Below are 27,366 nucleotides of genomic sequence, written 5' to 3'. Positions count from 1 at the left end.
TCCAAGTTAAAAAATAATCCTCGTTCTCCTCCAGACAGCTCCGAGCAACCACCGCTCCTCTCTGACCCACAACCTGCTCTGTATAAACTCCTGCACATTCTGAGGCCCCGCCCCGTGGACGGCGAGACTCCGCCTCTTCCTATGACATCATACCTGCCAGGAGCAGCCCCATTCTGGTCACTACCGTTGCGCCGTGCAGGAGCTGGCTAAGGTGAGGCGAATGGGTTTTGATATTCAGTATGATCCAGCAAGGGGAGCGGCGGGTGTGGGTACCGGGCTGCTTCTGGTGCTGACTGGCTAATAGCGCCCATAAAGCCCAGCAGGATGCATGAGAGAAGGTACACGTATAGGAACCTATAGGATATGTGGTGTGCATACCGAATGCATCCTGTCCTGAGGGCTGCTCCTCATAGTGCATTGGCTTAGGGTTGTAGTCACTAAAAGGGATGTCGTGCATTAATGACGCCTGGGATGGAGAGCAGGGTTTCCAGTGTCACTGCACTTCATTCTGTGGGAGAGCTGGTAGTCACCCATGCATGGGGCATTTACTATACAGATTGGAACCATCCTCTCAGCCAATGGCTGCAGCTTTCTCACCCTCGCAGATTTTTCTGTCACCTTTCTCTGGCCCTTAGTAGTAGTGACAACCTGCGCTCAGCCTTCTGACAACGCCAGCTCCACCTCTTTCACAAATGGCTCATGTGTTTAGAGTGTAGTAGCCCCCCCTGGTCAGGCAGGCGGTTGTCAGGAATCTTGCTTAGCGGAGTAGACCGCTGCCAATACATGCAGCGATCTCCTCCACAGTATGGGGAGGATTGATCGCCAATGCCATCGCTCCTCCCCATGCTCTACAGTGGTTTTCTGGCGATAGATAGTAATTAGACAGCATGCTGAATGAACTGGATTGCCCATTCATCGGGCAATCAGCGGCAGTATTCATATGAGCGCTTGTTAGAGATCATCGGGAAGAAAATCTGCCCATGTAAGACTACGTTTACTGTAATTATCATGGTAGCATCAGGCTTTTCATCGCCATCAAGTCTCTGGATAAATGGACCAAACAATGGAAACTGCAGTTCAATGGGTCCAAATGGAATATAATGCACGTAGGGAGCAGGAGCCCTCTATGTGACAGTCGCACTGCCAGTTCTGTGTAAGAGGTGTAGGATTCGCCATTTCTGGTCAGACATATTGCATATTTTTCCCACATACACAAGGGATTTTAAATGACCCCAGAGATAAAAGTCCAAAGAGGGTCATTATATCAGACCTTGACCCCCAATCCACTGCCCAGAGATATGTAGGAAAGAAGCTGGCTGACCTATTGGCAGAGGAAGAGCTATGTTGGTCCCATGTTCATATGTGTCCGCATTGCTGAGAAAAATGAAGCGTTAATATATGCAAATGAGCCTCTAGGAGCAACAGGGGCGTTGTCATTACACCTAGAGGCTCTACAACTGGCGCACCCTCTGCACTTTAATTGACGGGTTCAGGCGCTGAGAACATAACCGCGCCTGGCCTTATCAATCAAGGTGCAGAGGGTGCAGCAGTTGCAGAGACAGCTGAGACTTTAGATGTAATGGCTACAAAACCGTACAACCCCCCCTGGGGTCCACCTGACATAAAGAACAGGTATGTATTTACCTGACAGATCTAGCGTCGCCACTCCAGTTCTCCTGACCGGGCCCTATTTACCTAGCGGTGACATCATATGGACAACACGTGACCCTTGCAGCCAGTCACTGGCCTCTTTCTAGTGCATGGCTGCAGCGATCACGTGTTGTCAACATGACATCCCCGCTGCAGCTGGGCAAATAGAGCCCGGTCAGGAGAACTGGAGTGGCGACGCTAGATCTGTCAGGTAAGTACTTACCTGGTCTATATTTAAGGTGGATTCCAGGAGGAAACCAGACAACCCGTTTAAATAGTATTGTGAGACAGCACAGCAACTTTAGGGAGCATTGATATGGAGTATTCAGATGCAGTATCGGGAGGGGAAACATATACAAATAAATTTACAATTGCGGTGAAGCTATCCGGCAGAAGAACAGCCTGCCGAAGTTCTGGGGATCTGGCATAGCTGGATAGTACTGCGCACCGCCAGACTCCATTGACTATATCTGAACTAGCGGGAATGCCGGGATTCATCAAGACAAAAACTTGTTTGCAGCACTTTTTGTATGGTTGAATCCTCGCATTTATGCTGGGGAGCGACTAGATCCCATTATAATTAATGGGGTCCAGTGGGCACATGGCTCTACCCAGCTTTGCCAGACCTGAAGAAACCCTGGCAAGCTGTTCTCTGCTGGAACAGCCTGCCAGATTAGCTTTACCGCAAGTGTGGAAGTAGTCTAAGGCCGAATGCACACGGCCGTGAGCGGTCCGTGGAACCGCGGACTGGATTCCTGCTGAGTGCAGGAGCGCACGGCGTCATGAGTTGCTATGACGCCGTGCACTCCCTGCTGCCGCCGCAGTACAGTAACACTGATATAGATCATACCAGTGTATTACTGTACTGTGGCGGCAGCAGGGAGCGCACAGCGTCATAAAAACCAATGACGCCGTGCGCTCCTGCACTCAGCAGGATTCCAATCCGCGGTTCCACGGACCGCTCACGGCCGTGAACAACGGCCGTGTGCATTTGGCCTAATACTCCTCCCTGAGCCCTAATTGCTGCAATTGGCCGTTCAGTGCTCACTGTCCAATCGCAGCTCCCTCACTATGAAAGCCAGTGGGGGGCTGCAGGTGGGCTCCAAATGGACAGCACCAATCACACCAGAGGTTAGATCGGGGACATCAGTGCTTGGCACCTCCTGCCTATCTCAGCACAAGAAGGGCAGAAAGAATACTGAGCTCCTCTAAGCACGCTCAGCATTATACTTGGAGTTGGCATGCTGAGCGTTCCTGTGCCCCTCTATGCTTTCTGTTTGCCTGCTGGGACTTGTGCTCCACTTCGATCTGTAAAAAAAAAAAAAAAAATGTCTGGAACTGTTGCATAGTTTGGGGTTAGGGTCCATTCACATGTCTGTGGTGTATTGCGGATCCGCAATACACCCGGCTGGCACCCCCTATAGAACTGCCTATTTCTGTCCGCAATTGCGGACAAGAATAGGACATGTTCTATTTTTTTTTTGCGGAGCCGCGTCCCGGAAGTTCGGGGCCGCGCCCTGGAAATGCGGATGTGGAGAGCACATAGTGTGCTCTCTGCATCCCGTTCTGCCCCATTGAGAATGAATGGGTCCTCACCCGTTCCCGATATTGCGGAACGGATGCGGACCCATTTGCGGACGTCTGAATGGAGCCTTATGCACACGAGCATGTGTGCCCCGTGCCCGTATTGTGGACGCAAACCCATTGACTTGAATGGAGCTGCAATCCTCAAGATATTGAGAGGTGCGGAGGCACGGATTGGAAGCTCACAGAAGTGCTTTGTAGATTTCGATCTGTGCCTTTGCACTGCAAAAAAAAAAACAATTTTTGCGGTGAGGACGGTCGCTTGCTGATCGCAGACCATTCAAGTCAATGGGCCTGCATCTGCAAGCGGCGTGCACGTGGACTGTGCCTATGCATTGCAGATGCCATTAGTCTAGAGCTTTACATGCTTTTTCCACCTGCACTGTGAATGTTTACATGGTGTGTTCAATAAAAACATGGTAACATTTAACTATTTGTGTGTTTATTAGTTTAAGCAGACTGTGATTGTCTATTGTTGTGACTTAGATGATCAGATCACATTTTATGACCAATTTGTGCAGAAATCCATATCATTCCAAAGGGTTCACGTACTTTTTCTTGCAACTGTACACTTGCAACAGTTCCAGATCTCTGATCCCTAATGCCCAATGTCTGTCCCTATCCCTCTCCCCCTACCCCCTGTCCTCTTCCTGCAGACACCAAGCCATTCGTATAGACTTTATTTATTTTTTTTACCTTTTTTTTCCTTCTTCTTTTTGCAGCCCTGCACCAGTTTTTCTGTCTGCGAACCATGACCTCCAAGCGCTGATCAGTGCATATGCCACTGATCAGCACCTGTGCTCAGTTTTTGGCACAGGAGTTTTTTTTTTCCTTATCCGTGCTCTGGCACGGTGTTTATTATTGTTTAAAAAAAAAATAATAGGAGTTTTATATACACGTGTAGATCTTTCTGTAAAAAAGTACATTTTTAGCTAGTACCGTACACTTTACTGCTTATAGTAATTAGAGAGCAGAATTTTCACTGTGGCACAAACCAGGCACAACATATTGGGCACTGAAATGGCATTGTAGCATCCACTACACATTTGTGGGGTCAAAGTGCTTACTACACCCCTTGAAAATAGGGCCAAAAACCATTCCAGAACAATCTGCCGTCCAAAAACCATACAGTGGTCCTTCCTTTTTGAATCCTGCTGTCTGCCCATACAGTAGTTTATGACGACATATGTGGTGTTCCTGTAAACTGCAGCATCAGGGTGATAAATATTTAGGTTTGTTTTGCTGTTAACTAGTGCTGTGTTAAAGGGAACCAATGGATTAAAATGGAAAATCTGTGGGGGGAAAAAAATCTAATTATAAAAAGCTGGTGGATGATTTTCTTTATGTAATTCTGTGTTCTCTCCATGTATTCTACTTTCTGTTTTGGTTCTGTAATTTCCTCCTTTGTTTGGACTTTTAGCACACAAATGCCTTGCATTGGCTTTCCTTGTTAGGCTGCTGTCAAAGAGGAAAATACATGAGTGACTCAGTTAGGGTGTCACATATTACACTAAATACTAATACAATACAACGTATTACAATAATGCAGTACACTTCGGTGGGCATTTTTATCAATGCCTATCAAGAAAACAATAGAGGTGTTATGCTGTCATCCTAATTCTTCTAATCTACTATTATACTAAAAGATAACACCTTTCCCTCACAGCAACAGTAAACTGACATTAAGATTAATAATCGGTATAGGAGTAGGGCTGGGCGATATGGCCTAAAATCTATATCGCAATATAATTTGAACTATGTGCGATAACTATGTATATCGCAATATATTATTTTCTTCCATCATCCATGTCCCCCAGCCACTGCCATCAGCCCCATGCCATAGCCATCCTCCAACCCAACTTTGATTTTCAATGGCATAGTACTGCCAAAATGAAAAAGACAAACAATATAAAAAATTGGTTTCTTTGAATTTTGATTTAAAAAATATAGTAACTCTGATGGAAGATTCCCTGTATCCAAGCTAAAGGATGTGTGATTGTTTACAGTAGCAGCAAGGAGGATGGGATTTGAAAAATCTGCACATAACTTGACAGTTTTGATTTTAACTATGCAGCCTATCGACTTATGTTACAAATTTCCTCTGCAGATTTTACCTTGGCACTGAAGGGGGGCGAAATCTGCTGCAAATTTGCAGCATTTTTCCCCACGCCTCCACAACGGCACTTCCTGGAGGGTACCCGCCTCCTCAGGGACAGGAAAACAACGGAGACCAACGTATAAAAGCCCCCTCCCCTCTACCTTCGCCAGTTGTTTTCCTGTCCATCAAAAGGCAGGTGGGGATCAACGGTGCGCAGAGCCTTTGGTAAGTTATCCTGTTTTTCCCAGAGGGCTCCTGCAGGGGGAAGGATCCCGGAACATTGTTATGCTGCTCCTCCTTCCCCTATGGTGTTAGTCCTGCATGTGCTGGCAGCCCCGGGCTCCCGCTATAGAAGAGGGCCATGTGTCGGGTATTCGGTGGCTGGGGGCGTTCCCGGACTGGGAGTGCTCTGAACCTACTTCCGGCTACGGTGCGCTGCGTTTCAACGTTGGAACGCAGCGCTAGAGTGACGTCATCACTCCTACCCGGAAGTCTTCAGACGGCAGATTTAAAGTGGAATATCGGCGTCCTACCGGTGAGCAGCGTGCTAGAAGAAGGATACAGTGGCATTCTCATCTGCACCACAATGTCTGCCCCTGGAGAAATTGAGTTGGCAAAAAAGACCACTGATGCCCACAGGCCCTCCAGCCCAGTAAGCCTCCTCCCTGATGACATTTATATTGACAAAGTCATCCTATATGTGCACAGGGTGTCATGTCTTATCTTCTGGGTGACTGCTCTCCTATAAAAAGTTTTTCCTTGGATATCCAAAATTCTGACTCTCCACTCTCATGTTTTTTTTAAGGGGAGGGAGAGTCTAAGATCATCTGGAGAACTGTCACAGAAGAGAAAATGTCAAAAGTACAAAATAAACTTTATTCGCTGCCACTAAAAAAATCTCTTTGCCCAAAGTGTATAAAGAGTGGTATCTAAGGAATCTCTGTCTATTGTGGATATTCTGAGATCCTTAATTAAGGAAGAGATTGGAGCAGCTATCGACGCAAGACTAGTGGTAGTCTCTCCGAAGTCTGCATTACCCTTTGAATACTTGGGAATCCTTAAGGATCCGATGGATAAAAAGTGTGAATCCCTGCTTAAGTCTTGGGAATCTTCTATGGCTAAATTACGTCCAGAAATCTCAGCTACTTATACTGCAAGAACTCTATATTATTATGGCTGACTCTATTAGAAGAGCACATTTAGTCGGACACTCCAAGAGAGGACATTCTAGCTTTCACCCTGGTCCGGAAACAAGCTTCCAACTTCCTGGTGGATGCTTCAGCAGATGTTGTGAAATTATCTGCAAAGACCACAGCTTTATCAAACACCTCCCGTAGGGCAATTTGGTTAAGATCATGGAATGGAGATGTGACATCAAAAAATAGACTTTGTGCCATCCCTTGTGAATGGAATTGTTTATTTGGGAAGACCCTGGACGATATCCTAGAAAAGGCCTCCGATAGGAAAAAGGGCTTCACTACCAAATCGAGATTCTTCCATCAGAGACGTAATTTCTGCCCCCAAAGACGTCCTACATTTGATTAGAAAAAGAAGAATCGGGATCCTCATGGCAATCATTGAAAACAAGAATAGGGGATTCCTCTTCTTGGATAAGTCCTCCCGTCCAAATACCACACCATGGCGCAAGAAGTCCAGTCGGGGGAAGATTAAAAAAAATTCAAGCAGGCCGTACAAATTCATGCATCACCTTGGCTGCTGTCTGTAATAACATCAGGATACAGGCTGGAGCTATCAAATGTTCCCGCAGACAGATACCTGGGAAATGCTAGATTAAAAAGGAGAAACAAGAAGCTCTAGAGTCACAGGTTGCACTTCTACTTCAGAAAAAGGCAATAGTGCAAGTTCCTCCAGAGGAAGAAAAAAGGGGTTTCTATTCTCCAATCTTTTTGGTAAAGAAACCAGACGAGTCATTCCGATTTGATAATAAATCTGAAAAATGTAAACAAATTCGTAAGATACAAGAAGTTGGGTGTGGAATGGCATCAGAAAGATCAACTTATACTGATAACAGGTGCAAGCAGACAGGGCTGCTCACCTAGGAAATCTGGTGAAACAAGGATTGTGGCATCCTCATCTGGCGCAAGCATCTTCAAACATGAGAGAGCTTTCAGCAGTGTAGCAAGCTCTAAAAGCCTTTTCTCCAGTGCTAAATTCAAGACCTATAAAAGTTTTTATCAGACAACACCACTACAGTTGCCTATTTAAACAGGCAAGGGGGGACAAGAAGTCATTCTTTGTCAGTAATCTCGGAAAACAATTTCAGGTTGGCAGAAAGAAACCTGATGTCTCTCTCGGCAGTTCATATAAAAGGAAAGCAAAATTGGTGGATTTTTTAAACAGAAAAATAATAAAAGGAGAGTGGAGTCTCGGTCAGAAAATATTCCAGGACATCTGTGTGAGGGAGGGGTGCCCAGAGATCTTTGTGTCAAAAACCCCCCAAAAAGTTGGGAAGTTCTTCTCCCTATCCCATCTGGATTGGCCCTTACAGGTGGCTTATCTAGCAGGTCAGTTTCCTCGGGGCCTTCTGTATGCTTTTCCACCTTTCTCTTTGATACCCAGAGTTTTAATGAAAACGATAGACAGAGCCCAATTAATCCTAATAGCGCCTTTCTGGCCAAGGGGGGCCTGGTTTCCAAATCAGGATTTTTGGCAACTTCCCCAGAGTCCAGATCTCCTATCCCAGGGCCTAGAAATGCATCCAAATATTCCCAACTCCGTCTCAAAGCTTGGAGGTTGAATGGACAGTCTTAAGAAATAAGGGGTTATCTGATACGGTCATAAATACACTGATGCAAAGTAGAAAGCAAGTGACGTCAAAAATCCTTTCTACCGTCTGTGGCTGAAGTTTGGAATCCTTCTATGGCTCCGGACGTAAAAGTGATCTTGGACTTTCTTCAAGCGGGACTTGACAAAGGCCTCAGAGTAAGTACCTTTTAAAAGGTACAAGTATCAGCATTAAGTGGCTTCATGGGAGTCAAATTGGCGGAGTTAGAGTTGGTTAAAAGGTTCTTTAAGGGAGCAAGTAGAATTTGTCCCTCTATCGGATCTAAAGTTCCCCCATAGGATTTGAATCTGGTCCTTTCAGTACTGATGGAGTCTCCCTTTGAACCCCTTACGGATATCTCGCTCAGATTATTGTCCTTTAAAAACTGCTTTTCTCCTGGCTATAAGAGTGGGGGAGATTCAGGCTTTCTCTATATCCCCACCTTACCTTACGATCTTTGAGGATAGAATAGTCCTACGTCCTTCTCCTACCTTTCTTCCGAAAGTAGTCTCTAAATTCGATTGCCAACAGGAAATTTATCTTCCTTCCTTTTGTCCTCAGGCGACGTAAGAAAAAGGAAGTTCCAGGACCTGGATGTCAGAAGATGTGTTTTACAATCTCTTTAGACAACAAGAGACTTTAGGAAGACGGGTCAATTACCGGTTCAGTATCTGGGCCAAAACAAGTCCACTATAGCATGCTGGATCATGCATTATTCTCTGCTATAAGGAAAGAGTGTTCTCCCCGATTTAAACTAAAAGCTCATTCCACCAGGGCGGTTTCCACATCCTGGGCAGAAGGGGCCTCTGCCTCCTTAAAAGAGATTTGCCGGGCAGCCACCTGGTCTAACCTGTCCACTTTCTTCAAACACTACAAGTTGGATATATTATCCAATAGAGACTTGACCTTTGGTAGGAAGGTTTTGTCGGCAGTTGTCCCTCCCTAAATAATTACTCTGTTATTCCTCCAGGTAATGCCTTGTGGAGGCGAGGGGAAAAGATGAAAATTACTCTTACCGGTAATTTGATCTGTTTTAGTAATGGGCCTATCTAACTGCATTAGTATTTAATTTCTGAGCCAACCTACATGTTTTTGTATTAATTTTTCACAGGACACAGTTGTGCCAATGATATTTAAAAAAATTTATATTTTTATTCCTATGAATTTTATTTTTTTTCTGTTACAAAAGATTTCAAGACAAAACCTTTTCTAAAACCTATTATTGTATCGCATTTACTGTGAAAATGGATGCTACTCTTGTAATTTATCTACTGGCTGGGCCCACCACCTAACTTAAAAAAAAAAATAGAGCACATTTTGGATTTTACAGGCTTATTTTTCTATTGCTGGTTCTATGGCACCATACAGCCAGAGCAGATGCTGTACAGCGCCAAAACATTAGAAACTCCTTCAAAGTGACTTTTTTATATATTGACCCCAAAGGTATTCATTTTGGGGGAAATTGGGATATTTTAAAGAGGACCTTTCACTACCCCGGACATGTCTGTTTTAATAGCTTCATGCATTCCCCATGTAATAACAGTTCTGGAGGATCTATTCTTTGTCTGTATGTTGTGCCATTCCTCTATTATTTCTACTAGAAGTTATGAATGAATTGCTATTAGCCTTCAGTAAAGGTACAGAGGGGGGGGGGGGGGTAACCAGTTGGGGGGGTGTACCTACACAGTCTAAAATTGGCAGCACTGATTGGATAGAGTGAGTCTGTGCAGGTACACCCCCCCCCCCCCATCTTGTTACCTCCCCTCTGTACTCTTATTGAAAGCTAATAGCAATTTATTCATAACTTCTAGTAGAAATAACAGAGGAATGATGGTACATCATAGAGCCATTAGAATAGATGGTCCAGAACTGTTATTACATGGGGAATACATGAAGCTATTAAAACTGACATGTCAGGAGTGGTGACAGGTCTTCTTCTTTACAAAGGAAAAAAATATGCGTGCATTTCTATGTTTTACACACACAAAAAAAAGCTATACTGAATATAGCTAAAATGAATACCTACAGTATATATTTTTTTAATGTTATGAAAGAAAAGTGTGTACTTTTGTATATTTTACAGTCTACTATACAATGGTAAAACTAATTTACTTTAAAATAAATTAAAAATACATTATTCAGTATAAAAAATACAACAAGTCTTGTGATATTTGGCACAGCAAGCTCTTTCTAATATATATATATAATATTTTTCAGGCCCCATCAGAACACAAGATCTCTAAGACTACCTATGCTTCTGGGGGAGGCAGCTGCGTAGTCCTGTGTACTGCATTATTTTGCCAGGGTTCAAAATCTGCTTAATAAGCCTCTCTGGACACCAAACACTCATTAAGGTAAGTGACCAAAGGAAAATTGTGTTTTACGAGATTTATTTATATTGAACCTGTCCCTAAGATTCATGGATGATTTTTAGTTGCAAATCCAAATGTGCAACAATATTAAAGAGACTCTGTCAGCCAGATTTTAGCTACAGAGCTTTTCATATCATATCAGTCTACTTTATCTAAATAAAAATATACTAGTCTTACCCCCACCTGTCTTTTCATTTTTAATAAAAATCGCTTTTATTTTTATGCTAAATACCTTCGTAAGGAGCCTAAGGGGGCTGCCCCTCCAGCCATTGGAGCCTAGCTGTGCCCCTTATCTTGGAGCCCAGCGCCACCCCACTGTTGATTATTCACTCCTTTCCTCAGGTTTTTTTTTCCCCGCAGTGCACCGTAATATTGTGCATACGCCATTGATGCACAAGTCTGGGCCCGTGCGGTGTCCTGGCAGCAGCCTCATCCAGGGGAATCGTGCATGTGCCAGCTTTCTGCGCACTTTGATCGACCCGGAAAAAGAGAGTGGAGTGGTGCAAGCTCACTGGTCGGAGGATAAAGGTGAAGCAGCGCAAGATTACGGCGCACTGCGAAAAAAAAAAGCCAAGGAGAGGAGTGAATAATTAACAGTGGGGCGGCGCTGCGCTCCAAGATAAGGGGCACGACTGGGCTCCAACGGCCGGAGGGACAGCCCCTTGGGCTCCTTACGAAGGCAATTAGCATATAAATAAAAGGCTGGCAGAACAGATCTGGATAAATCCTGGCTAATACATAGCCATTTAAAGTTGGACCAGACTCCTGACTGAGCCCTGCAGCTTACAGACTCCAATACTGTGCAGACTTACCTGGCAGAACAGACAGAAGGTGCCACTCTGAAAGCCGCGCCAGGAGCCAGGACCTGCACACTATGTGGGAGATGAAGACAGTGGACCTGCGGTACACCTGGACACCCCGGACCCGGTGACTAAGAGAGGGATAAAATCGGGAGACAGCAGGCACGATATCTGAGGTGTAGGAGCGGGGCCCAGCCACATACACAGGCCACTCGGTTTCCCGCCAGTCGGCCATCTTGACAGCGTGTCCGTGGTGCCGAGAGGGGAGAGGGAGCACAGACAAACGCGGGCTCCTGCCTCAACAGAGAGCGCAGCAACCCTTGTACTATGCTATGCCACACGGTCATAGTCTCACAGATATAAAATAGCTGAAGAAGTGAGTATACACTGCCTGACAATATAACCAGATCATTATCTGGCACATAGCAGCACAAGACGGCTCCAGGGAACATACCCGGAACTTGCCAGCAGATTTACTGTACAAAATACACTGCATCTCCTAGAGCCCTGGAATTTGTTTTTCCTATTGCATACCGGATATCATCCTGATATAACAATGGGGCCACAAAAAACACAAAGTGCAGCTAAAAAACTGTGTGAATTTGCTAGACAACCAGAGGAAGGTGCGCGGTCACCACTACCACAGCGGAACGTGCACACCAGGGCAATTACAGTATCTGAATTACCGACCCCTATAACCTCCTCTGAGGAAGACCCAGAACAGCCTACTCTTAAACAAGGAACCGCCCAAGTCCTGGAAGCAATCACCGCCTGTAAGACGTCTCTCACAGTAAATTAGATGAAGTCAAGATTGATCTGGGATTGCTACGCCAAGACCTGCATAAGAGTACAACACATTGAAGAGCGTATATTACGCATAGAGGATGCTACTGCCACTGTTCCAAGATCGATATCTGATCTTAACACTAAGACGGAGCTTTGGAAGCAGAAAGCAGACGACCTAGAAAATTGACTCCGCAGAAACTATATCAGAATCCTCGGTCTGCCTGAAAGAGCTGAAGGTCGTGCACCAGACGAGTTTATAGAAAAAATTGATAAAATAACTTTTTCCGGATGCGGCTTTCTCCTCAGCATTTGCGGTAGAAAGAGACCACAGAGTACCAGCAAAACCCCCTTCACCTGGGGCTCCACCTCGCCCCATGCTTGCAAGGTTTCTCAACTGCAAAGATGGGAACAGGATACTAGCCTTGGCAAGAAGACGGCAAGAAATTAAATATGACAATGCCAGGGTCAAGTGGTGCCTGAGAGAAGCCAACATCCCATACTCCATGGGTTATCCTGCTAAACTCAGAGTGGTGGATGACGACAGAGCAGTCTTCTTTTCCTCCCCTTGAGAATTCTCTGAATGGCTAGCCCTACGGCAAAGATCTCCAAGATGATGAGACTCTTGGTATATCTAGGAACTGGTTACTAGATGATGGCAACAAACTGGTTTGGTTAATTTGATATGTTCAGAAATATCTCACTACAGCTTCTTGATTACATCTAGTCTTAGTCTAGTTAATGATATAGGGCCTTAATACCCGTATACAATGATTTAAATAGATACACCAATACTGTGGCTGCAGCCAATCATTATCAGGCAGAGGCATTACGGTTTTACTGGCCTATAGTCTGGAGTAAGAGGTCATTCCAGACTTAAAGTATAACTGTCATCTTTTTCTTTTTTTTTGGGAGTATTGGATTGTGGTGATTAATATCTCCTTGGTGGCCCTATTTCAACTTTTCACTGTGTACTCAATTACCCCTTAATTCCACAGTTTAGTTCCCTGTACTGGCTACTTTTACCTCCTGCTTAAAATCGGGTTGCTATGCAGGGTCCGTCTATGTGTTGAAGGACGGAGGACGCAGAAGCACGCAGCCTGCAAGGTCAGATTACAGACAGCCAGGGACTGTAAGTAAATGATTAGAGCCAGGTCCTCCCCAGCAGCTGATAACAGTGCCTGGGCTGTGTGCACTTCTCCCTGTCCCTGCGCTTGGCAGACGCTCCCTCACTCAGCAGAGCTGGAGAATGCAGAGCTGAAGCAGCGCAGACCAGGGAAGGGAGATCTGCCGCCTGCTCAGTGTATAAATGAAAGCAACATGTGGTAGGAGGACCCCTTTGTGCTGCAGGAGATTAACCCTTTAGGGGGGAGGGCTCTAGTTGCTGACACTTTTGGGGGGCTATTGTTACTGGCTAGTGAGGGCAGGCGGGATTAGCCTCAGGGTGAGGGCAGTGGCGGCCATCTTAACTAAATAGAGAAATTGCAGTTTTATACAGACTGGTTGCTAAGGGCTGAATCTTATTAAATATGGGGTAAGTCAGTCTAATAGTAACTGATTCTGGAATATCATGTTATTAGTAACTACATATATAAAAATTGAAATTAGGGTCTAAGTGTGACAGTTATCCTTTAACATTATTTTTACAGAAGGCATACTGTTGGAGACTCTAGGTTGTTTTTCTGGTTTTATAATAACTTGTTGTTTGGGTATTTACAGTTATTTATGTAGCACTGTTACACACTAATACACCCACTGCCCTATGCTCCGCTCCTGATAACACGTTTGCCGTGGAATCCATGGCAGAGTTAAAAATCTTATCGTGGAATGTCAGGGGACTGGGTACACTGCAAAAGAGATCTATGGTACTTGCATTTATCAGAAACTCTAGCCCACAGATCCTGTCTCCAAAAGACACATCTTACCACTAGCACTTCTCGGGTTTTGAAGAAACCTTGGGTTCAATGGGCAGCACACTCCTATCATACCTCTTCTTCCTGACTGGTGTCCCTGTTAATACATAAACAACTACGCTGGGAGGTGAAAGACCTAGTCACTGATTCAGAAGGCAGATATGTGTTTGTCCACTCTCTTATTGATAATGTACAAAATACGATATTATGCAGTTTTTACACTTGGCAGCTACCGTTGCAGCTACTTACCCACATGCTAGAGTAATCTGCATGGGAGACCTAAACATGATGTTGGACCCTTCTCTAGATCGCATCCTGGATATGGTGAATCCGAGGTGTACAGGGAGTCCCTCGCGACTTAACAGGTTTCTTACTGGATTGATCTATGGAGAGCTAAATATCCCAGGGATAGAACATATTCCTGCCACAGTGGCGGCCACAATTCTCTAACCCGAATAGACTATATGTTAGGTAATGAGATTGCGATGTTAAATCTTCACTCTATATTATATTTACCTAGGGGGATATCGTATCATTCACAGATACTAGGTACTCTGATATGTAGCACTTTTTCAGTAATGTATAGAATGAATATACATCCGTTCTGGCTAAATCTTTTAGGTTCAGCATATGGGATTTCTTACCAGCTAAACGAGTTCTTGGAAGTACATGCAGATGAACCTAATCTAGTCCTGGTGTGGGATACCTTTTTTAAAGGCATTTCTTCGCGGGTCCCTAAACTCCAGTATATCTTATATAAAAAAAAAAAAGATAATAAACGCTTGGAGATGGCACTGGAATCTGTTCTCGGGCCTCAGAATCAACTGGGAGAAATCGGTATGCAGGGCAGAGTGGACAGGCCCCTCCCATGTAGAACAACTAAAGGTGGTGGATACATTCAAGTATCAGAATTAACATCACGAAAAAATGCCTTCAGGCCCTGTCACTTAATTTTTCTCCTTTTAATGAACCATATAAGGAGCAAGCTCCAAACCTGGAAAACATTGCCCATTTCAATAGCAGGACGTATAAACTTAATTAAAATGATTATACGCCCCAAGGCTCTGTATGCCTTTCAACACTCAGAGGTACATATACTTAAATCAGTGTTTAGAGAAATGGACTCCCTCACTAGACTTATTATATGGAGCAGATCCCGCACTAAACTAAGCCTAGATACGCTAAAATGCCCCAAAACATGGAGGTATGGCTCTATCGGACTATTTTATTACCTGGCAGGCCAGCTGAGGCTCATTAATACCTGGTATACATCTGAAGACTTGCCCACATCAGAGTATTTCTTAAAATACTACCTCAACTGTCATACACTATGGTCAGTCCTGGAGATACCCCCTAAATTCCAGAAATTGCCGCTGCATAAATTGGCACAAACAGTCTGGAAAGAGGCTAAATTATTGACACAATTTACAGAGGTAGTATCCGACATACCTCTGTGGGATAACCAATCGTTGCCGCATTTGCAGGTGGTAATGGGGGCAAATAGATGGCAATCGGCAGAGGTCAAAACCCTTGGAGATATATATCACCAGGGAGTGTTAATGACGTTTGAGGCACTAACCCGGAAATATAACATCCCTCGTACCCACTTCTTTTCATATCTACAACTTATATCCGCCATGCAGAATAAATTTCCGAACACCAACACTGTGGTACCCACTAATAGGAATTGTTAAAACCCAGGGACCCAGAGGACTAGTGTCAGTAATTTACTAACATCTAGTACAAGCAAAGGTCAGAGCTAAACTCCTCATGGTCATAGACGAATGGAAAAGACGGATACCCACACTTGCAGAAGAATCTATATCAGATCTATTGGAATCACATTTACATGTCTCACCAGCAGTCAATAATAAAATAATCCAACTATACATCATACATATCTCACACCAAATAGGTTATATAGAATGGGTAGAGCGTCATCCACAGCATGTCCACGGTGTAGGGAATTGGAGACGGTTTTCTGGCACATGATGTGGAGTTGCAGCCCGATTGCTACATGGGGAAAGTGACGGCTTTTCTTTCCAACTTGCTGCCGGTCCAGGTAGCTTGCACCCCCGAGATTTGCCTGCTGGGAATATTCAACGAGGATAACTGGGATCACTGCACGACAACATTCTTGAAGGAGTCACTATTTATGGCACGTAAATGTATTGCTTTGAGATGGTACAACCCCAATACACCGAACTTATCCATGTGTAAATTACAGATAAATCAGATTCTACTGTATATAGTATTGGTATTTAAACACCTCGATAAACCTAAAATTTTTTTACAAGGTTTGGGGCCTGTGGTTGGCTCTGCACACACTATGTACTCAACCTCGAGACTCCGGCAAGCATTGTCAGCAGCTCGAGGATCTATGGTTCAGTCGGTTTGATGGGGGTCACATGAAGATACTATACATTAAGTCACTCAAGGAGTTAAGGAATTCACAACCGTGCAGTGGATGTTTGAAATAGACCAAAAGTCTCTCTATCTGTTCATATTATGCCATGCAACATAAATGTATGTTATCATTGCTATGTCTTATCTGTTAATAAAAGAGTTAAAAAAACAACAACAAACACTATTTTTATCAAAAATGAACAGACAGGTGGGGGTAGTATATTTTTATTTAGATAAAGGAGACTGAGCTGATGAAATGAAAAGCTCTATAGCTAAAATCTGGCTCACAGAGTACCTTTTAAATGCCTGCGAAATTCCAAACAAAAGAGCAAAAAACTTGGATCGCACATCCTCATTGATCTGTTATTGCTTTTCAGCACAATTCATATCCCTCCTCAGCATAAATACCAAGCCCTAATCGACATACTGTACACAAGGCATTTGTATACATTTTGATCAACATGCATAGGCCCACTCGCCACACCAAGGTGGCCTCTACAAGTGGGTACCTACTCTAAATTGGGGCGGCACCACATGGCAACCACTGCTGCCGCAATACAACACTGGAAGGCGGTGCGATCCAGCTGTCCAACAGCACCCCCGTTATCAGACTAAGCCCCCTTGGCACTAGGCATCACCAACCCACAGACACGGCGACAACAACAGCAACCACGCTGCACTGCACCATGTGAACAGATGTCAAAACCTTTCCAAGTGGTCTCAGGAACTACAAACAGACCTAGTAGGAGTTTATTAACCCTTCTGCTTCTGCAGTCTCCTGCTAATTAAAAACACCTGGGGTGAATGGGAAGAATGCTGATACTATAGGAAAAAAGACACACTATTAAAAAAATTCCTGCGACACTGCACAATTTTCCAGTGTTCCTCAACTCCAGTCCTCAGGACCTACCTGCCGGTCATGATTTGAGAATATCCCACAGAATGAATACCTGTGGTAAGTTCTGATGCACGGACCCCAATTATATCGCCTGCTCAATACGAAGGAAATCCTGACCGCTTGGTGGGCCCTGACGACTGGAGTTGAGAAACGGTGTTCTAGAGAACAGAATTCCAGCTACTATGCAAAGCACAACTGATTGAAGTAGCTTGACCAGCAGAATGCGATCTGACTTAAAGGGGTTGGCCACCTTTTGGGGGGTTTTGGGAAACCGTTGTGGCCAATGATTGGCTGCAGCGGTGTGAAGGCGGATGTTGACAGCGGGAAACCTGTGCCAGACAGTCGAGGCTGGGAAGCAAAGAAGCTGAGACCCAGTGCTGGGGAGCAGGCAAGTATGCTTCGCTTTTGCAGGTCTGCCCAAGCATGTTTGATGAAGGCTTAATGTAACGGAAACGTTGCATGTACTTGGATTGCTGTGATAGGGATTAAAAGGCCACAGCTTACTTTCACTATTGCAATACGGGTGCTCCCTTTCCTTTTTTCTGTGTTTGATCTTAATGAGGAGCTACAAGTGGACCTAGCTCCTATTGGGGTGTGCACCCTTTTTTTCTTTTTACTCCCAAGGGGTGCTGCATTTCTCTATTTTTGCAGGAGGGAGGTTTGCCCCCCCAAAAAAACAAAAGGTGGCCAACCTCTCTAACTAGCCGTTCTGTCACTTTCTGGGTTTCTTTTGCTTTGTACTTCCTGGTCCAAACCACAGGCTGAGTTGGGTAAACACTAATGCCTCATTCACACGTCAGTGTTCGGTCAGTGATTTCCATCAGTGATTTTGAGCTAAAACCAGGTGCGGCTCTGAACACAGAACAGGAGCAGATCTTTCCCTTCTACCTCATGTCTGTGGAGGCTCCCATCCTGGTTTTGGCTCACAATGACTGATGGAAATCAATGATCAATACACTGATGTGTGAATGTGGCTTAAAGAGGACCTTTCACCTGGAAAAACATTGTGAACTAAGTATCATGACATATACAGCGGCTCCCGGGGATCTCACTGCACTTACTATTATCCCTGGGTGCCGCTCTGTTCGTCTGCGATGTCCTCCGGTATCTTCGCTCACTTGGTCATAGTAGGCGGAGACTTAGGAGACTTGGTTATAGTAGGAGGAGACTGCCCTTGTTCTGCTGGGCGTCTCCTTCTAGGCTGTAGCACTGGCCAATCGCAGCGCACAGCTCACAGCCTGGGAAGTTTTTTTTCTCCCAGCTGTGAGCTCTGTGCTGCGATTTGGCCAGCACTACAGCATGGGAGAAGGAGACGCCCGGCAGAACAAGGGCAGTCTCCTCCTACTATAACAAAGTCCCCGAACATACCGGAGGGTATAGCAGGAGAACAGAGCGGCACCCAGGGATAATAGTAAGTGCAGTGAGATCCCTGGGCGCCGCTGTATGTCATGATACTTAGTTCACAATGTTTTTCCAGGTGAAAGGTCCTCTAAGTCCAGTGATTGGCTGAGCAATCATCTCTTGTATGTCAACAGGCACCAAGCAGTAGAGACCAGCGTGGACTTGTAATCAGCAAAAATTGTCTTGGTCGTACATCGCTAACAGCGATTTGTCCTGACACCCCTACCTTGCACACATGCAACCCTGCTAGGCTGTACATGAGAAGTGGGGAATAAGCCACTTTCAGACTCCTGGTAGCAGCTTATCTCTCATGAGAACAAAGGATCAAGCATGTGGAAACCTGCTCCATCTTTCTACCAAATAGCTGCTGTTGGAGGGGAGTCGGAGATACCTCTTAACACATTAGATAGCTGACTGGTTTTCACTTCTGTGGGACTGACCTAGACAGTGGTACATCAGTCCCATAGAAATGAATGGAGTGCTAGACTAACATGCGCATAACCACTTTATCCAGTAAGGGCCCTCGGGGAGCCCCCATTCCCTGGATCACTGGGGGTCCCAGCAGTTGGACCCCCCATAATTCCAAATATATCCTTTTGGATAGGTGAAAATGTATTTTCTTGGGAAATTCACTTGAAAATGACTTAAAGGGATTCTGTCACCAGGTTTCACCCCTGTCAGCTAAACATATGCTGATGTTCAGGGCCTTATCAGGATTCCTAATGTGGGCTTCTAAATGTGATCTGTAGCCTTATTTTGCTAAAAAAAAACAGCTTTTACTAACTTGTCACTCAAAGAAATAAGGTGCCCAAGGGATGCAAGCTGCCGGCCGCACCCGCCGCCGTTCGTGCCCAGCGCCGCCTTTCCAGACTTCTGCGCCGCCTCCTAATCCTCTGTGCCGCCTCTCGCTCTCCCTCCCCCCCTCCTCCTGCTGTAAGATCTTGCGCGTGCGCACAGGGCTCTGCCTGATGCGCCCGTGCGGACTTCTCCATTTGGCTTCTGAAAGCGAAGTGCGCATGCGCCGGCACTTCGCTCAACCCCTGTATGATCTGCACTCTGGCGCCAGCCTCTCAGAGCCCTGTGCGCACGCGCGAGATCTTGCAGCAGGAGGAGGGAGGGAGGGAGAGTGAGAGGCGGCACAGAGGATTAGGAGGCGGCTCAGAAGTCTGGAAAGGCGGCGCTGGGCACGGCGGCCGGCAGCTTGAATCCCTTGACATCCCCTTGGGCACCTTATTTCTTTGAGTGACAGGTTAGTAAAAAAGCAGTTTTTTTTTTAGCAAAATAAGGCTACAGATCACATTTAGGCTGGGTTCAGACCTGAGCATACTGAACGTACGCTCTGTATGCGCGATTGTACTGGCGTTTGCAATCGCACATACAGAGACAAGCGAACGCCCATTGTCGTGCGTTCCCGCTGAAGTCTATGTACGGGAACGCGCGACAAGACGCCCCAAAGAAGCTTCTGTACTTCTTGGGGCGTTGGCGTTTTACAGCGCGATCGTACGCGCTGTAAAACGCTCAGTTGAGAACCATTCCCATAGGGAATCATTGGTTCTTGCCTGTTGAGCGTTTTACAGCGCGTAGGAACGCGCTGTAAAACGCTCAGGTCTGAACCAGCTGTTAGAAGCCCACATTAGGAATCCTGATGAGGCCCTGAACATCAGCATCTGTTTAGCTGACAGGGGTGAAACCTGGTGACGGAATCCCTTTTAAGTTTCAGTGACTGTAACATGAAATTCATATCCACTTAACACATTAGACTAAATAAGGCACAATTTAAGCTCTAGGCAAAAAATCAAACTAAAATTTTTAAACTATGGGGTCATTTATCAAACTGGTGTAAAGTAGAACTGGCTTAGTTACCCATAGCAACCAACCAGATTCCGCCTTTCATTTTCCAAAGGAGCTGTGAAAAATGAAAGGTGGAATCTGATTGGTTGCTATAGGCAACTAAGCCTGTTCTACTTTACACCAGTTTGATAAATGACCCCCTATATGCGTATGATGTATGTAACGAAATATGGCAGAAATATACACAGATTTTTATTTTTTTAACATTTTATTAATTTCATTGCATTTCAAAACATCTGTATGCGTTGTATGTAGAATGCTTGGTACCTAGCTTTTCTCTGACTATGATTGTTTTACAGGTGCTTAAAAAATCACTAGCTGTTTCGGAGCCATGGAGATGCCATCATATTACTCCAAGCTCCTTGGAGAGCTGAATGAGCAGCGGAAAAGAGATTTCTTCTGTGATTGCAGCATCATTGTGGAAGGTCGAATATTTAAAGCTCATAGAAATGTTCTGTTTGCCAACAGTGGCTATTTCCGGGCCATGTTAGTCCACTACATCCAAGACAGTGGAAGACATAGCACAGCTTCTCTAGACATTGTGACATCTGAGGCTTTCTCAACTATCCTGGATTTCCTATACTCAGGAAAATTAAACCTGTGTGGGGAAAATGTCATTGAAGTTATGAGTGCTGCAAGCTACCTCCAGATGACTGACGTGGTTAACTTCTGTAAGGCTTACATCCGATCTTCACTTGACATCTGCAGGAAAATGGAAAGGGAGAGTTCCTTTGGACAAGCTGATAGTGGTAGCGATGGTCTTAACTGCGGAAGAGGTGCAGTTGGGTCAGTACCTGAAAAAACAGCTCGGGATGATTGTCAGAAAGATCCCCCCTGTGGGGACTGTAGTAGCTGTAACTCTGAAGAAATTATGGGAAAGGATCCTACAAGTGTAGCCTCTCCAAAAGAAAAGAGTCCTCCTAAAGCATTGGAACCTAAAGAAGAGCTGGACTCTGATGTGGTGGAGGTAACGGAAGGTCTCCAACCATATCAGATGCAGCAAGATCTGGAGCAAGGAGAAGAAAGTCCTCAAGGTGGCCCCGGAATGGACATATCATGTAATAATTATCACATGAAGCAGTTTTTAGAGGCACTTTTGCGTAATAGCTCTTCCCAGAGGAAAGAGGAATCTGCACATCATTTTCCTCGTGACTTTGAGTCCAGGCAAGAGGAAGCAAGTGTTTCAATGAGCTCCATGATGGATATTCAGGGTGATTGGTATGGTGAGGACACAGGTAATAAGATTTATTCTAACATCTTTGTGTCTAATTTCACTTTCAAGTAACATTTAACATTTTTGACATTTTGATAAGCAGTTCAATTTAAAGGAAAGTCAGCACTATTAAAGGGGATGTCCAAGTTGAAAACAAAACTCGGGCAGCCCCTGTAAATGTGCTACAAAAAATAAATAAAAAAAATCTATACACGCCCCTTTTCTCCCCTGCTACTTTCAGCATGTGCATGGTTCCTCCATGCCGCTGATGTTATATTCCTGGTGATGTTCCATACACCCATTTCACTGTGCAGTGCGGGGCGTCACTGCTGAGGCCAGTGTTTGGCAGCAGCAGTGACCTGTGTATGTGGAACATCACCACTGCAGACAGAAAAACAAACACCAGCACAAAGAACCAGAGTCTATCGCTGGAAGAAGCAGGGAGGAAAAGGGGCAAGTATAGGTTCTTCTGTCATTTTAGCACATATACAGGGGCTACCCAAGTTTTTGGGGGGGACTTGGACAACCGCTTTTAAAATGTACAGTTGACTTTCATTGTAAATTTTGCATTGAATGGTCAGTTCAATACTGTTGTCTGTGACAATGCTAAAGGTCCCTTTACATGGGCTGACACAGCAGGCAATTATTGGAAACAAACTGTTCATGATGTGATGCTTTTTACAGGAGGTGAAAGTTGCATTTACATGCAGGAATGATCTCCGCTGCATGGGGACAAGCGATGGGTAGAGTGATCGCTCGTCCCAATACACCTTCATTGTTTATGGGCAGCAGATCACTGTTTAGACTGCACAATCTGCTGCCCAGAAACAATGAATGGGTGTGCGCTCGTTCTTTGGGTAATCGTTGCCACCTTTAGACAGGGCAGGAGTGTGGAACACCCCTTCCTGATAGTAGCCCTGATCATTGGCCTGAGTAAATAGGGCCAATATATAAAAATCCACTTTGTTTTAAAGGGAACCTGTCATCACCTTTATGCTGCCCATACTAACGGCAGTATAGTACAGACAGGTAAGTGGATTTCAGTGGTCGGTCATTTATAAGTAAAAAGTAAGTGGTTGCCGAGAACCAACATCACAATCCTTGCAGACTGGGCCTGGAGAAGAGTCCCGGCCACCTGAGAAGAGTCCTGGTTATACATGAGCTCCTGCTCTCCTGCCCACCCGCTGATGACTGACTTCTACCTAGTTTTCTCCCTTTCTCTCTAGGAGAGAACTGCCAATCATCAGCAGATGGGTGAGAGGGCAGGAGATTATGTATATCCAGGACTCTTCTCAGGTAGATCTGACTCTTCTCAAGGCCTGGGCTGCAATGATTATGATGCTGGTTCTCGGCAACCACTTACTATTAGCTCCTTACTATCAGCATTTCTGTCACTAGTTTATGCTGCCTTCAGTGAGGTCAGCAAAAAGTTGATGACAGGTTCCCTTTAAGCAGAAATAATGTGTGGGCATTTTTTTTTTTTTTTTTGTTTTCAGGGGATGTTTTAGTGGTCCCAATCAAACTACACAAGTGCCCTTTCTGTCCATACACGGCCAAGCAAAAGGGCATTTTGAAACGCCACATTCGATCGCATACAGGAGAGCGACCGTATCCTTGTGAAATCTGTGGCAAAAGGTTTACCCGTCAGGAGCACCTGCGCAGCCATTCACTTACAGTAAGTATATCCATTGCTACATGTAATTCTTCACTCCTTCCCTTCATGTTTTCTAGTAAAAACAATATTGAATCACACTGAACTGAATTAGGCATTTTTTTTATCAACATAAAAAACACTTTAAGGTCAAACAAAAAATGACAAAGTGATCTACAGTCACTGCAATTATCAGTCTCTAAGTAACAGCTCATGCCCACGGCCGTGTGCCGGCCGTGCCAGTGCTGCAGACCGCAAATTGCAGTCCTCAATGCACGGGCATGACCGTGGGGCAGCTGCATGCGGATCGTGGACCCATTCACTTGAATGAGGTCCACGATCCGCATCAGACAGTCCGTACCGCAAATAAGTAGTGCATGCGCTACTTTTTTTGCAGTGCAGAGGCACTGCCAGAAACACCACGAAAGCACTCCATAGTGCTTCTGTTGGGTTCCGATTTGTGCCTCCGTTCCGCATCTCCGTGATTGCGGACCCATTGAAGTGAATGGGTCCGTGATTTGTTGTGCGGGGGGTGCACATGGCCGATGCCTGTGTATTGCAGACCCCCTGCATGCGGACCGCAATACGCCCACTGCTGTGTGCATGAGCCTTTAATTCAGTAAATACCGGTAATTTCTTTCCTACCTCCGTTAGGCTTCATGCACACGACCATTTGGATTTTGCAGATCCGCAAAATATGATATCCATGTTGCATTTGTTTTTTTTCCCCCCAGGCGCATTGACTTAAATGAGTCTGTGTTCCGCATTTTGTGGACAAGAATAGGACATGTTCTATCATTTGCGAAATGGACATACAGATGCGGAAAGCACATAGGAAATGATGCATGTCCTATTCTTGTCCACAAATTGCGGACCATGGATCGGATTTAAATAAAGCATGGATCGGATTTAAGTCAAAGGATCCGCAAAAAAAAAAAAGCAAGATGCAACACGAACGTCACATAGACATGATCCGTGTTTTGCAGACTTCAAAATCCATGCGGTCGTATGCATGTGGCCTTACTAGGACATTCCTAAACCTCGCCATGCAAAGTAAATCAAAGTCTCTGATTTCAGCAGAATCTGCTGATCTGATGTGGTTGAAGACAGGCGGACTCTGTATGGGCACCTCCTAACAGTGCCCTGATTGGCACGTTACATTTAATCATGGCATAAGAAACTGCTACGTTGTTTGAGGGATTACATCTCTGTGTATAGCATTTCTGAAATGTATTTAGAGCGGACCACCCCTTTAACAGTACTCCTTTATTCACAGCTGTAAGATTTTTAGTAGTAAGATCTCATGGGTTTACTCTATAGAGGTACTTTCACACTAGCGTTTTTCTTTTCCGGCATTGAGTTCCGTCATATCGGCTCAATACTGGAAAAAAAACTGATCAGTTTTATCCTAATGCATTCTGAATGGAGAGCATTCCGTTCAGTATGCATCAGTTCAGTCCCTCTTATGTTTTTTGGCCAGAGAAAATACTGCAGCATGCTGCAGTTTTCTCTCCGGCCAAAAATATTGATCACTTGCCGGAATGCCGAATCCAGCATTAATTTACATTGAAATGCATTAATGCCGGAGCCGTCCCCAAGTGTTCTGGCAAAATGCATGCGCAGACCTTTAAAAATGCAAAAAAAAAATATATATATCTATCTATCTATCTCTATATCGAATCCGTTTTTCCGGATGACACCGGAGAGACGGATTCGGTATTTCAATGCATTTGTCAGACGGATCCACATCCAGATCCGTCTGACAGTTTTTCTGCAGTTTTGCAGCAACTTGCCCATCGCAAGTCAACATTCATTATATTGCGATGTAGCAGAACAATACAGTGATCACACTACGTTTTATGCGGGAAAAGTGGCCATGTTGCCCTAGCCTAAAATTTTTCTTTAATGTTTGTTTTTGTGCAAATTAGGCTAGGGCTACACAACGATGTATTGCACGACACCAAAAGAATTGGTGTAACTTTTCTGCAACTTGATGTAGCATGACTATTTTAGTTAGGCTACAATTTGAATGTAAAAAATATCTGCAGGTAAGTTGCCACCTCATGTATTGTGGTCTGTAATGGTAAAGTCACAAACAAAATGCAACCTGCAACCAAAACTCCAACGGTGTTGGATTTTATGCAATACTCGTGTCGTGGGAGGTCACGTGTTGCAACGCGACTCAACTTACAATCATTAGATGCAATGTCGTTATTCAAAATTGGGATCTTCATGTAGCCCTGGTCTAAGATGTGGAAGTCCAGGGTTAATAGGACGGGCTTCTAGAGAAGAGACTCATCGTATTTGTCTCTTCTACTGAACTGATTGTATTGCGACTGTGCTCTTCCAGGTTCATCGCTCCAACCGTCCCATCATCTGTAAAGGTTGTCGCCGTACATTTACCAGCAGCCTTTCTCCTGGCTTGAGACGTTTTGGCTTGTGTGACAGTTGCACATGTGTCACGACTACAAATGATGACTCTCAACATCCAAGCCACACAGAAGGTGCATCAGAGAGCATGGACAAGGATGACGGGGATGGAGACTGGCCAATTTACATTGAGTCTGGTGATGAGAATGAAGTGGCAGATGATGATGATGTTGAGGATAAAGAACAAATACACAGGGAGGTACTCATGTGATGGATCGGCAGAATGCGCTGTCTCCTCTTTACCTGGGCCGTCTAAGTAGCATCATGCCAGAAAACTTATGCCGTCCTTTTTCTGCCACTATTCAGCATCTTGGTGGTCAGTGGGTTCCAGGCCTTCTTGGTTATGCACAGTGCTGCTAGTTCAGAGGCAGCAGAACATTTTCTATTTTCCACGTGTTTATGTTGGTGCTGTGCACTAAACTCTTTTTTATTATCCAGCGTCATTTGAGCTTTTAGTTTTACGCTGCATCTCCAGAAATGCTCTGCCATTGCCTGCAGACAGAACGATGACCAAACTGGTGAACGTAGACGTGACCAACCCCAGCCTCTATTCTGTGATTCCACAGAAATGATCATTCAAGTGACGTCCTCCTCAGTTTCCTAATACTTCTAAGGATTTCAGCCTGAACTGGATGTGATAACTACAGCTGGGTTAAACAACTCTGTCTTACAAAATGAACTTTTCATTGATCAAGTAAGAAAAACATTTGTGCCTCTGTTGGAATGGTATCTGTATACATCATGGATTTAATGTTTCTATAATTAAATGGATTCTATGGGTTATGGATACTGATAAACTATCAGTTCAGTGGGCGATGAGCTGCATAACCCGGCGCGGCCACTACATGGTGCTAGGAGGGACATGGCGGAGCTATCTGATTCCAGTTCCATTTGCTGTGTTAGTTTTAGCGCTGGCGGCTGCTGCAAACGGCTGATCAGTCCACTACACTGATCTGATATTGGTGATCTACCTTATGGATAGATCTATAACTTGGAAAACCTATTTACAGGGTGTATTCCAGGATTTTAATATTGATGGCGTAAACTAAGGGTAGGACAGAGCAGTGCTGCAGTAACCAACTCCCTCCACTACAGAGTGGACGGAGCTACAGCAGGGGTGCAGAGTGTTGGACCCCCCCACCCATCAGATACTGATGGCCACCAATATTAAAATCCTGGACTATCTCTTTAAGGCCTCTTTCACATGACCGTAAGGCTTTTTCAGTGTTTTGCGGTCCGTTTTTCACAGATCCATTGTTCGATATTATTATTTTTTTGTTTACATTCCGTTTTCCGTATGGCGTATACAGTAATTGCATAGGAAAAATTGGGCTGTATTTGTGGTTTTTAGATTTTTTTTTTTTTTTTTCGGACCAGTTTACTTGAATGGAGCCACGGAACGTGATTTGTGGGCAATAATAGGACATGTTCTATCTTTCAACGGAACAGAAATACGGGAAGGGAATGCATATGGAGTATAAAATGGCCCGTAAACGGAAGAAAAAAAAAATGGTCGTGTGAAAGAGGCCTT

At 44.8% G+C, this 27,366-nt stretch overlaps 1 protein-coding gene across 1 annotated transcript; it reads left to right on the top strand.

Annotated features, from left to right (window-relative positions):
* Positions 1 to 180: 180 nt before the first annotated feature.
* On the top strand, positions 181 to 27,081 carry ZBTB8B (zinc finger and BTB domain containing 8B). Its single transcript, XM_044287006.1, has 5 exons — positions 181 to 211; positions 10,335 to 10,471; positions 20,841 to 21,776; positions 23,251 to 23,429; positions 25,756 to 27,081. Exons 3-5 carry the CDS (start codon positions 20,873 to 20,875, stop codon positions 26,044 to 26,046), a joined length of 1,374 nt encoding a protein of 457 aa, XP_044142941.1. The 5' UTR covers positions 181 to 211; positions 10,335 to 10,471; positions 20,841 to 20,872; the 3' UTR covers positions 26,047 to 27,081.
* Positions 27,082 to 27,366: the final 285 nt, after the last annotated feature.

Source organism: Bufo gargarizans, chromosome 3 (assembly GCF_014858855.1).
Source record: "Bufo gargarizans isolate SCDJY-AF-19 chromosome 3, ASM1485885v1, whole genome shotgun sequence".
NCBI classification, from domain to species: domain Eukaryota; kingdom Metazoa; phylum Chordata; class Amphibia; order Anura; family Bufonidae; genus Bufo; species Bufo gargarizans.
Note: the sequence above shows the minus strand (reverse complement) of the source record. Positions and strands in the feature narration are given on the sequence as shown.

What these genes read in the sequence shown, in the direction of transcription:
- ZBTB8B (XM_044287006.1), top strand. Translation starts at nt 20,873, where the DNA reads ATGGAGATGCCATCATATTACTCCAAGCTCCTTGGAGAGCTGAATGAG. An exon ending in TTGGTATGGTGAGGACACAG is followed by an intron (nt 21,777 to 23,250) that starts GTAATAAGATTT and finishes TTTTGTTTTCAG; the next exon opens with GGGATGTTTTAGTGGTCCCA. An exon ending in TGCGCAGCCATTCACTTACA is followed by an intron (nt 23,430 to 25,755) that starts GTAAGTATATCC and finishes GTGCTCTTCCAG; the next exon opens with GTTCATCGCTCCAACCGTCC.